Source organism: Uloborus diversus, chromosome 9, assembly GCF_026930045.1.
Source record: "Uloborus diversus isolate 005 chromosome 9, Udiv.v.3.1, whole genome shotgun sequence".
NCBI classification, from domain to species: domain Eukaryota; kingdom Metazoa; phylum Arthropoda; class Arachnida; order Araneae; family Uloboridae; genus Uloborus; species Uloborus diversus.
Genome location: NC_072739.1, coordinates 39,565,232 through 39,577,595, shown reverse-complemented (window position 1 = coordinate 39,577,595; position 12,364 = coordinate 39,565,232). Strand labels below are relative to the sequence as shown.

The following is a 12,364-nucleotide window of genomic DNA, read 5'->3' as shown; positions in this document are numbered from 1 at the left end:
ATTGTGGGTGTAGTGGTGTTGTCCTAGTTTTCTCAATTCCGAAAATTTGACATAGGCCCTTAAACACAGCAGAGATGAAATTCCTCCCTTGATCGGAATGAATCTGCAAAGGTGTTCCGTATCTCGAGATCCAATGTTGGACTAGAGTCTCTGCTACGGTGGTAGCCTCTTGATCTGGAATGGGATATGCTTCCGGCCATTTGGTGAAGTAGTCGATGGAAACAAGAATGTATTTGTTCCCATCAGCAGTTCTTGGTAGAGGACCCAGGATGTCGATCCCAATTCGTTCGAAAGGAGCTCCAACGTTGTACAGATGTAGCTTCCCTCTGCTCCTCTTCTTCGGTCCTTTACGAGCAGCACAGGCGTCACAAGAATGGCACCACTTCTCCACGTCATCCTTCGCCTTGCTCCAGAAGAAGCGCTCCCGAACTTTATTGAGGGTTTTCAAGACACCAAAATGTCCTCCAGTCGCACTACTATGTATTTCTTTCAGAACATCTGAAATCCTTGATCGGGGAAGTAGTAACTGCCACCTAGATGCTTTGCCGTCATCAGATCCCCATTTCCGGTGTAGCACGCCGTTCCGTAAATGGAGTGAGTTCCATAAAGCCCAGTATCTTTTTGTTGCAGAACTAAAGATGGAAACGTCCTGCCAGCTAGGTCGCCGACTGTCACTCTCCATGAACTCTAAAATTGGTTTTATGTCGGGGTCTTCAAGTTGATCTTTTCGAACTTGGTCATCACTCCATGGATCAGGTTCTGATGATGTTGGAGTCACTGTCACCTGATAGGCGGTAGGGCTAGTCGTTCCATACTGTTTCTCGATTCGGGAACAATAGTGGCAGTTCTCAGGACAGGGTCTCCTTGATAAAGCGTCAGCATTACCGTGAGATAACCCTTTTCGATGCTTGATCTCCATGTCATATTCCTGGAGCCGCTGTATCCATCTGGCTATCTGGCCTTCTGGATTCTTGAAGTTCAAAAGCCAAGTTAACGAGGCATGATCTGTCCGAAGCAGAAATTTTCAGCCGTAGAGGTAATGATGGAAGTGTTCTACAGCTTTCACTATGGCCAGTAACTCCTTTCTGGTGACGCAGTAATTTCGCTCCGACTTTGATAAGCATTTGCTCCAGTAAGCGATGACATGTTCATTTCCGTCAATTTCTTGGGATAAAACAGCTCCAATTCCCTCGTTGCTCGCATCAGTGTCCAGGATGAAGGATTTTTCAGGCTGAGGATAGGCGAGGATAGGCGTTGATGTTAAAGCCTCCTTCAGTCGTAGAAATGCATCTTCGCATTCTTTGGACCATTCAAACTTTTGCTTGCTCTCCGTCAGCTTATGCAAAGGTCGTGCAATGTTGGAAAAACCCTTCACAAACTTCCTATAGTACGTGCAGAGCCCCAGGAAACTTCGCAGCTGATGGATGTTTTCGGGACGACTCCAACTCTTGACCGCAGATACCTTCTCTGGATCGGTTTGCACACCCTCAGAAGAGATGATGTGACCAAGATAGTTCACTTCCCGGCGGAACAAATTACATTTGGACGGACTTAACTTCAGATTGGCTTCCTTAAGCTTTTGCAGCACCTTCCTAAGATTTGCCAGATGTTCTTCGAAGCTGCGTCCCACGATGATGATATCGTCTAAGTAGACCAGACAGGATTCGTAAGAGAGTCCTCTTAACACTGTCTCCATAAGACGCTCGAACGTAGCTGGTGCATTGCAGAGGCCGAAGGGCATCACTTTGAACTGCCATAAGCCTTGTCCAGTTGTAAACGCTGTCTTCTCTCGGTCATCAGGGTGTATCTCAACCTGCCAGTAGCCGCTCTTCAAGTCCAGGGTCGAAAACCACTTGTGTCCGGAAAGAGTGTCCAAGGTGTCGTCTATCCGTGGAAGAGGGTAACTGTCTTTCTTGGTGATTTCATTCAGCCGTCGGTAATCTACACAAAATCTGGTGGAGCCATCTTTCTTTCGGACCAAGACGATGGGAGAGGCCCAAGGACTGGATGAGGGTTCGATTACATCATTCTCCTTCATCTCTTTCAGGAGGGTCTCAACCTCTTCCTTCTTGGCGAACGGTAGTCGTCTCGGATGCTGTTTAATAGGGGGGTGTTCTCCAGTGTAAATCCTGTGCTGCGTTAAATTCGTACGGCCAACGTCCTCCGATGTAGATGAAAACAGATGCTTGAAGTCGTCCACCAATTCTTCCGCAGCAGTTCTTTGATCTTTCGATAATGGCGCACTCCCAATTAACTTCGATGTCAAGGACTCAGAAGACACAGTCTCGGGGGAATTGATTCTTCTAATGATGCAGTTTACTGGAGTACAAGTTGCTAACACTTCACCTTTCCGGATATTCCTTGGCCTTTCACTCACGTTGGCGACTCTCACAGGAATTACATCCTTAGAAAGGTCCACAAGCGTAGATGCTACCAGCACTCCTTTTAGGCTATTGCTTAGGTTAGGGTATTCAATGAGTCCAACTCGAAAACTATTGCTTTCTTCAAGGGAGCCAGGTATTAATGATTCTGACCTTGAGGGAATCGATAAATCGGTTTGGGCTATTATTTGATGAGCGGATTTTACATCACTTTCTGCAGGGAAAACGGCTATGTCTTCTCTCATCGAGTGCAGCTCATTAGTCTTGAAGTCGAGAGTGAAGTCATATTTCTTCAAAAAGTCCAATCCGAGAATGAAGGGGTCCGTGATATTAGCGACGAATGCCGTATGATGGTAGGTGGCATTCCCAAACACTATTTCCAAGTCCACTTTACCGTCAATCTCGATCTTGTCACCTGTCACAGTCTGGAGACTTACGCGTGGCGATGTCCACAGCAGTTTCAATCCAAATTCACGAGCCACATCTGTCCTAATGATTGTCACATTGGCTCCAGTGTCGACAATCAGTCTGCAGGGGTTCCCATTTACATGTGCGTAAATGAAAAGTCCATCACTGCCACTACTAGAAGAGGAAATCTGCAGAGCTCTAGTGGTGGTGATTTCCTTCCCTCGCGTAGCTTGGCGAGCCGGACAACTCCTTCGCAGGTGTCCTTCACTACCGCATTTCCAGCACTTCTGCTCTTGTTTCTTTTGGGCTGTTATGCTGCTCAGATGTCTTGTCAAGTCACCGAGTTGTCTCTCAAGTTCAGCGAGGTGGGACGACCTGGAATCAGACTCATCAGCTTCCTGAGTCCGGATTAGATGGCGATCCACACGGGTTGCTTCTTGGGCGGCCTCGTATCTCATCGCATACACAACGGCAGAATTCAGGTCTTTGACATTCGCCATCCGTAGAGCTTTCTGGATTTCCGGATCTCGAACCCCGTCGATGTAGTAGTTGAGTGCCAGGTTGTCTCGAACATCCGCAGGACAGTCGCAAAAAGCAAGATGAGACAGTCTCTCGACGTCCGCCGCTAGCTCTTGCAGGGTTTCCCCGGTTTTCTGGAAACGGGACTTCAACTGGAGTCGGCTGAAGTCTTTCTGGCACTTCTCACCGAAGCGAAGCTCCAACGCAGATGTGAGGGCGGCGAAATCCAGGCGCTGGCTGTCCGGAAGGGTCTGAAGAATGTCCGCTGCGTCACTTCTCAGGGATGCTGCAAGATGACAGGCCTTGGTAGCAGAGTCCCATCCGTTCGCTTCCGCCACTATCATGAATTGAGTTTTGTAAACCTGCCACGAAGTTTTCCCATCAAATGTGGCAAGTTTAATGGACGGTCGAGCAACCGATGTGGGAGCGCCAAACTGTACAGAGCTGCTCTCCGCGATCGCCAATCTCCTTTCCATGTTTTTAATTTTCTCATCCACATGATTTTCAACTGTTGCGATACGGTTTTCTACTGTTTCAAACTTTTCATCAAAAGCATCAACTCGATGCTCTATCTCATTAAATTTGTTTTCCATCACAGTCTTTACCGAAGTAAGGTCGTTTTTAATTTCCTTTTGGTTAGAAGCTAAATCATTTTTCAGTACCATTAAATCACTTTTCAATTGTTCTTGATTAGCCGCAATGTCATTTTTTAATTGTTCTTGATTTGCAGTAAAACTTGCAGTCAAATCACTTTTTAATTGTTCTTGATTAGCCGCCATATCATTTTTTAATTGCTCTTGATTAGCCGCCAAACTTTCAGCCAAGTCACTTTTCGCAGCATTAATTGCTTCCAGAAGTTGTTTTAATTGGTCATCCATTGCGCGAGTAATCACCATAAAAACAAAGTCTATAAATTCAAACAGTCTTTATGAAAAAATGTCCAAAGTCACACTTACTCCAAGAAAGTCCAGAAGAAGCCCCACGTTGGGCGCCAATTGTAACGGATTCGGTGCGACTTCCACTTTCTTGAAATGAAGACACAGTTCTTGATAAAAACACAGGAAATTTATTTACACTATGTACAGGAAAGATCTTCAACAACTGCTAAATTATTCATCAGCAATTAAGCAATTATCACACAACACCGTAAACTCAACGTTTACACACGTATTTACTTCCAAATACGAAAACAACACAGCGAAAATGCCTCGCAATAAACAGAGCAAAAATGCACTCAGTTCGAAATCTCCATCGAAACTAACTGTTTATCCATCGCTAACGGCTTAAATACACCGAAAAGAATTTTCTCAAATATTCCACACGCTTCTCGAAATGCGTTGTCCGTTATCAACTTTTATCACTGAACAAAAAGGGAATAGGGGTCGTATATATTTAGCCATATGAAAAAGGGGTTGTATATTCATTACGGGAAACTATTTACAGGTTACGTTACTACAATAATTACTATTTACAGAATTTGTAACAATACACTGCTCGACATTGAAAATGCAACACCAAGAAGGTGGTCACAAAATTATGAAATTTGGAAAAAAGACAGAAACGGCAAGGAATAATAAATGATCTTAATTTCAAAATGATAGGCAGAATACATAGCGAGAACTGCGTCGACTCATTAGGATGTAGGACCACCGCGGACAGCGATACACAAAGAAACACGTCTAGGCATAGAGTCAATAAGGGTGCGGATGGTATGCAGAGGGATGGCTCTCCATTCTCTTTCAACCATTTGCCACAGTTCGTCTTCTGAACGAGGCAGCGACAGAGTCTGCAAACGGCGTCCAATTACATCCCGCACATGTTCGATTGGTGACAAGTCAGGAGAGAATGGTGGCGAGGGAAGCATCTGTGTGCCTTGGAGAGCATGTTGGCAGATGCGAGCACTTTGTGGTCGAGCGTTATCCTGCTGAAAAATTGCATTAGGTAGCCCTTGAAGGTAAGGGATTGCCACCGGCCGCAGCACATTATCCAAGTATCGTTGGACCGTCATAGTGCCCTGAATACGAACTAGAGGTGATATGGAATTGTACGCAATTGCGCCCCAAACCATTATAGCACGTTGTCGTGCGGTGGGACGTTTCACAGTTACTGCGGATTAGATCTGTCTTCACGTCGACGCCACATACGTATGCGGCGAATATCACTGGATAAACAGAAGCGGGGTTCATCTGAGAACACGACATTTCACCATTCTGGCATCCACGTCGCTCTAGTCCGGCACCATACTAAACGTTGCTGTCTATGCTGCGGGTCAATGACTGTCTTCTTAGCGGATGCCGTGATTGCAGACCACGTGCGACCAAACGACGGGAAATGGTTCCGGTTGACACGGGAATATTTAGGGTATCTTGCACCTGTTGCAGAATCGAGGAACGAGTGACTTGTGGGTCTGCTACAGCTTGTCGGTTTATGCGTCGATCCACGCATTCTGACGTCACTCTGGCTGCCCTTGCACCCCTCAATTTTACCACATTTCGTTGTTCCAACCATCTTCGGCACAGCCGATGCACCGTGCTCGCATCCATGTGGGTATCAGCTGCGATTTGACGTACGGACCAACCTCCTCCGATCACCATACCCCTCGTAAAATTGTCTATCTGCTGGAAGTGCCTTCGTTGACGGCGGCCTGGCATTCTCTCGTGTTACACGTATCCTCCAAGACAAAAACAAAAACAAAAGGTTTTTGTTTTGAGGCTTTTCCTGCAATCGGGGGTTTTAAAATGTTTACTTTTTGGTTATTTTCCCGCAATCTGCCGCAAAATTTTACTGATTTTTTTTTGTTCAAACCTGATTGTTGAACACGCGTCACTAGACATAACTAGTATTTCGGAGGTGCACCGTGCAAAGCCGCAGCTAGTATGGTATAACATTCGCTGATTGCTACATCGTAAAATAATTGATGATAAATTGAGTAAAATCACTTAAGATGAATCTAGAAAGATAACTTAGTTCGCAAATTCAACAAATTGTATCTGGAAATGTTTACTGCAATGAACCTCATTTTCACGCCTTCTTCGTTTTTCACTATGCATTAATTAAATCTTCTTGGGGCCGTGGTAGCCCGATCGATAGAGTGTCGGATTCGGGGCCGGAGGGTCCTGAGTTCGAACCTCGATGGTCGAAGACCCACCGTCGTCATAATAGGGGACTGCGCGACATTAAATATGCTCGTGATCTCAATGTCCTCCAAGTGAAACGATACCTCTGGGGGTGCTAGCACCAGGTAGCTATTAGCTCCTGGATTAGTTCTAAATTCTCATTAACTGTTCGATCCGGTGATGGTGCTGCCATCTATTGGTATAAAAAATAATAGAGGCAAGGCACTTAGTATGCAGTCCTCGACATAAATACAGTTGTAGTCAGTTGTGACTCGGAATCGGAATTAAATCTTCTTCATTTACAGAATAAAACAAGCAAACATCAATCAGGCAACACATCTAATGCTTGATCACCAGTTTTCTACGATTCTTTTACACAAATAATAATTTTGTCAACCGCCAATTTTGGAACCAAAATGTTGGATGAGTATAGTAACCTTACCTCTACAAACGCATCGAGGGCATTCGTCATCAGGAACCTGCCTTTCGAGTTTGCAGCCGGGATCGCATCGTGGAGGAGTGCACAGGGGACCGCACACACACATCAAACACCCATCTGGGTTCACAACTTCATGACAATGTGGAAGGCAAGAAACGGCCTCGCAAATCACTCCATCATCAGCTGCAAAGAAAAAGCACATGTTCCAGTTTCTTAGCTCGATTTCGTATCTACGTTTGCGTCATATGCAGAGGTGGCAATTTAGACTAAAAAGGGGGGGGGGGGGGGGGGGAGGGCAAAAAAATAAATAATTTGAATTTTGACATCTTGAATTCAAATTATGTTTTTCGCAATCACGAGTGTGTGTATGTAGGCATGTGTGTTTGTGTGTAGGGGGTATGTGTATGTTTGTGTAGGCATGTGTGTTTGTGTCTGTGTGCTGGCATAAGTGTGTGGGTAGTTGTGTGTATGAATATGCGTGCGTGGGGGCGGGGTATGTATATATGTGTGTAGGCATGTGTTTGTGTCTGTGTGCAGGCATGAATGTGTGGGTAGTTGTGTGTATGTTGTGGTGTGTCTGTGTATGTGTATGTGTATAGGTGTATGTGTGTGTATGTGAGTGTGTGTATGTGTGTGTATGTGTGCGTGTGTGTGTGTGTAGTTGTGTATGTGTGCGTGTGTGTGTGTGTGTAGTTGTGTATGTATGCGCGTGTGTGTAGGACATGGATGCAACCTGGAGACGGCTTTCGCTATAGGAGCAGCATCGTGAGGAGCCGGTCGACGGTGATGGTGCGAAGGGTGGCGGTGGGAAAATAAAATGATAGCACGCCAAAAACAGTCAAATGAGAACAATAAGCAATCGTGATTGCTCAAAAAAAAAAAAAAAAAAAAAAGACAACTAAAAACCCTAGGATTTTAAGCGTCAGCAAAAAAAAAGGTAAAAAAAGATACAAAACTTCGCTAAGGCTGGTTTTGAGAGCATATGAGTGGTAACTGATGTAAATCTAAGAGCGTAACTCACGTTTTTCTTAAGATTTTGATGAATTACGTACACAATACATTTCTTCGAAGAAACACTTAGGCTGGTAGACTAGATGTAATTATACTTACATTATTTCCCCCAAAGTATTTTGAGATGTCACAAACACTTGGTAATAATTTCATTAAGGACGTACGACTTGTTTAAGTAAAAGAATTGATTTACTAACATTTAAACAATGAATACATAAACTAAAAGTTTCTGCTTGTGCCAACTAATGTTTCGTAAACAGATATACAAAGTAACACAAATAGTTATGATCTGAAAAATTTTGACATTTCTGCTTTCCTTATAATTTCTAGTTTTGGTTCATAAATTGGAAAATAAAACAAAAAAATGAACCATAAAAGCTACCCCCCCCCCCCCATAGCCGCCATTGGTCATTTATATGCATTTAAATTCTTTGAAACTGTGTAACCTTTGTGCATGATACAACTACTTTCTGGGATTGAGAGCTATGGTTCATTCAGAATGTGTCTGGAAACTAGGAACATTCTGCATGGATCAAGGCTTATCTACTTTTCGGGCTTAAATGTACTACCTTATTCAGGTTAGTTTTGGCTGCCTGTACTGTATAAAAAAATACTGAACTTTTACGGCGAAAAATACTGGCATCCATTCCGCCAGTAACTTTTACCGTAAAATCCTATTTTGCTGTACACTTTTACAATAAAATAAACGCGAGTTAAAAACGCAAAATACGCGCAGCAGTTTCGATTTCGGGTCCTTCGGATTGGCAGGCGGCACTGCTGCCCACCATACGAGTAAGAACACATCTAGTGAGGGGGAATACTTAGTCATCTGCTTTGCACTGTAAGTTCCGTTCTGTATCAATTGGCGCTGCAATCGTTTATTTATTTCGGTACAATTCACTGTAATTTTTTCTGTACTGTGAACACTCCTTTTTACAGTAATATTTACCATACAAGTACGCTGAGCCTATAACAGTGTAAAAGGGCTACATGAAAAAACATAAATAGTTTCCAGACATACAGGACATGCATGAAATACACCGCCAGCTCAGTCAATGCCAGCCAAGGATTGCAGTTTCGTGCTTATCAGCACTCATCAGCCCGGCATAGGAGTGACTGAGCTGGAGGTGGAAAACCTCTTAAGGAAGCATAGAGTGCCAAACAAACTGGTAGCTAACCCAGAATTAGTACTGGCCAGACGAGTGACCGAAACAATGGTTCGGTTCAACTCGAATATTGAAGATTCGAGTTGAAAAGTTATTGTCAGTAACATTTTAAATATTAATCGAGCCCTCCTAATATTCAATGCAGTATTAATTTCATTAATATTAAGCTTATTTGTAATTTTAAATAAATTGTACAATTAGTCAAGTACATACGGGGCAAAGTGAAATAGTTTGTTTCATTTACTCACTCTTTCATCTTTATCTTTACTAATAATAAAGCAGAAAGTCTCTCTGTCCGGAGGATGTCTGGATGTCTGGATGTCTGTAGGATGTCTGTGACGCGCATAGCGCCTAAACCGTTCGGCCGATTTTCATGAAACTTGGCACAAAATTAGTATGTAGCATGGGGGTGTGCACCTCGAAGCGATTTTTCGAAAATTCGATGTGGTTCTTTTTCTATTCCAATTTTAAGAAAAAAAATATCATAAATTACGAAATGATCATAACGTGGAACCGTAACATGGGCACAAGTCAATTGGCGAGACACGAAATGATCATAACGTGGAACTGTAACGTCGGTACAAGCCAATTGGCGAGAAAATTCACCATACATTAGTTGTAAATATACAGGCAAACCAAAAGACCTTTAATTTTTCTATTACGGGCGAAGCCGTTCGGGTGTCACTAGTTTAATATAAATCACTTACGTTTTCATTTATTAATTCATTCATTTACATTCCTTCATTTAGTAATTCACTTATTTATTCATTCATTCACTTATTTTCTTATTCATTCATTCTTTTACACGCTCTTTTTTTTTTTTCAATATCAATTGATTCATTCATTTTATTATTCATTTATTCATTTAACCTTTTATTTACTAATTCTTTTGATCAAAAATATGTTTTATAATTTTTGACTGTTTGCGTCGAAACAGTATTTTGCGTCGAAAAATACTGTTTCGACGCAAGTTTTATTATAAAATAGAATGTTCTTTCTTTACATGCTTTAATTTCCAAAACTAATTTCCGATTTGTTCATTTCGAAAAAGATCAGTTATCTAAACCACTTCACTTTGCCCCACATTCCCCTACTAATACTCATGATCTTACTTTGTGGTTCCCATACATCACAGTCGCAGCCAGGGCACTGTCCGACTGGGACATCTTCCCGGATCTTGCAACCGGCTGGACATTTCGGTGGTGAGCACAGAAAATCGTCGCATTTACAGAAGGGGCAGGAATTGGAAATGGTCACTTCTGAGCAACCAGCTGGACAGTGGACAGGAGAACACTCAACCCCACTCAGCCTGCGGGGAGCTGTAACAAAACGTTTCGTTAGAAAGGGGAAACGAGAGTTTAATTTTAAAGAAAATTTGAAACACTAACACATCATGTATACATCACATCACACCCGAGGGTCCCCTGTTCCTATCACAGTAGTGACTTACCTAGATTAGGGACCCTTGGGAAGTTGCAACCTTTTTTATTTAATTCCAAAGTAACAGAATAGAGAATTTAGAAAACAGTAACAGAATACGGAATACAAATAACAGAATACAAAATTTTGAGCATTTTAAAATTTTAACATAAAATATAAAATACAATTAATATAACATAAATAACAAGTTGTCAATACACTATGAAATGAATACTAGGAAAAAGGGCCTACGTGGTACTTTGAAATAGAAATCCTTTTGAAGACAATAATTTGAAATTTTTATTCATTTTCCGCGTGCTGTGTGGGTGAGGGATTGATTGTCTAATTCCTTGCTGTCTTGAGATATTTGTGGGACATCGTAAATGCAGGTGATCTGTCAGTGTACAATCGAATAAATAATGATATGCATCACCCACCCCACCACACACGCACAGTGGTGATTCGATGAGACCAAAACGATGGAGACAGTATTAGGCATCAGTGTTGGGCATCAACTAAAAAAATCAACTAAATTTGTAATTGATTGATTAGTTGACTAAAGTAATCTGACTCCCATTTAGTTCAGACTAATATTTTAAAAATTTAATTCAATTGCAGACGAAGATTAACGTTTGTTTAAACTAACTCGTTAGTTGACTAAAAAAACTAATTTAGTTCTGATTGATTTAGTTCAGATTAAATTAATCAGATTGAATTTAATCAAACTAAAAGTAATCAGATTAAAAGTAATCAAATTGATTTGATTACTTTTTTAATTCAGATTAAATTCGTAAAATATAAATATCACATGAACAGAGGCACATTTGTATTTCTACGTGTATATATATATTTATGCAAGCATACACGAGTTAATGCGTGTACGTACGATTACGTGCGGGTATATACGTATATAAACGTGTTATCCCGCGTATGTTCGTGTACGGAGGTATATTTGAAATTTTAAGTAAATATACATATTTATGTGTGCATACACCAGTAAATACGTGTATATACGAGTATGTACGTGTATATAAGAGTATGTACGTGTACACATGAGAATATGCGTTTAGATACATGTTACCTCGAGTATACTCGTGTAAAAAGGTACATTTGTATTTCTACGTCATATTCCAGCGTGCGTATACGAGAAAGTACGTGTATATACAAGTGTGTTCGTGCACACACGAGAATATGCTTATAGATATGTGTTTCCCCGAATATACTCGTGTAAAGAGGTACATTTCTATTTAAACGTGTATATACATATTTATGCAGGCATATACGAGAAAATACGTGTATATACGAGTAAGTACGTGCACACACGACAATAGGCTTATAGATACGTGTTTAACCCGAGTATACTCGTGTAAGATGGCACATTTGTATTTCTACGTGTATGTGCATATTTATGCGTTTATAAGCGAGTAAATACGTGTATATACGAGTATGTACGTGTACACACGATTATGCGGATACATACGTGTTACCCCGAGTATACTCGTGTACAGAGGTAAATTTGCTTTTAATTGTGTATATACATATTTATGCGTACACACAAGCTAAGATACGTGTATATACGTGTACACATGAGAAAATGCGTATAGATACGTGTTACTCCGAGTATACTCGTGTAAAGAGGTACATTTGTATTTCTACGTTTATATACATATTTAAGCGTGCATATACGAGACGGTAAGTGTATATACAAGTATGTTCATGTACACACGAGAATATACTTATACATACGTGTTACCCCGAGTATACTCGTGTACAGAGGTAAATTTCTATTTAAACGTGTATTTACATATCGATGCATGCATATACGAGAAAACACGTGTATATACGTGTAAGTACGTGCACACATGATAGTAGTCTTATAGATACTTCTTTAACCCGAGTATACTC

General features: G+C 41.5%; 1 protein-coding gene across 1 annotated transcript in view; it reads right to left on the bottom strand.

Annotated features, from left to right (window-relative positions):
* LOC129230168 (keratin-associated protein 16-1-like) overlaps positions 1-10,333 on the bottom strand; it is a 41,469-nt gene extending 31,136 nt beyond the window's left edge. The window contains exons 1-2 of the mRNA XM_054864569.1: positions 10,153-10,333; positions 6,867-7,046 (exon numbers count right to left, since the gene is read on the bottom strand). Of these exons, the coding sequence (XP_054720544.1) occupies positions 6,867-6,969 (103 nt within the window). The 5' untranslated portion in view covers positions 6,970-7,046; positions 10,153-10,333. The remainder of the gene's footprint in view (positions 1-6,866; positions 7,047-10,152) is intronic.
* Between the last annotated feature and the right edge of the window lie 2,031 nt (positions 10,334-12,364).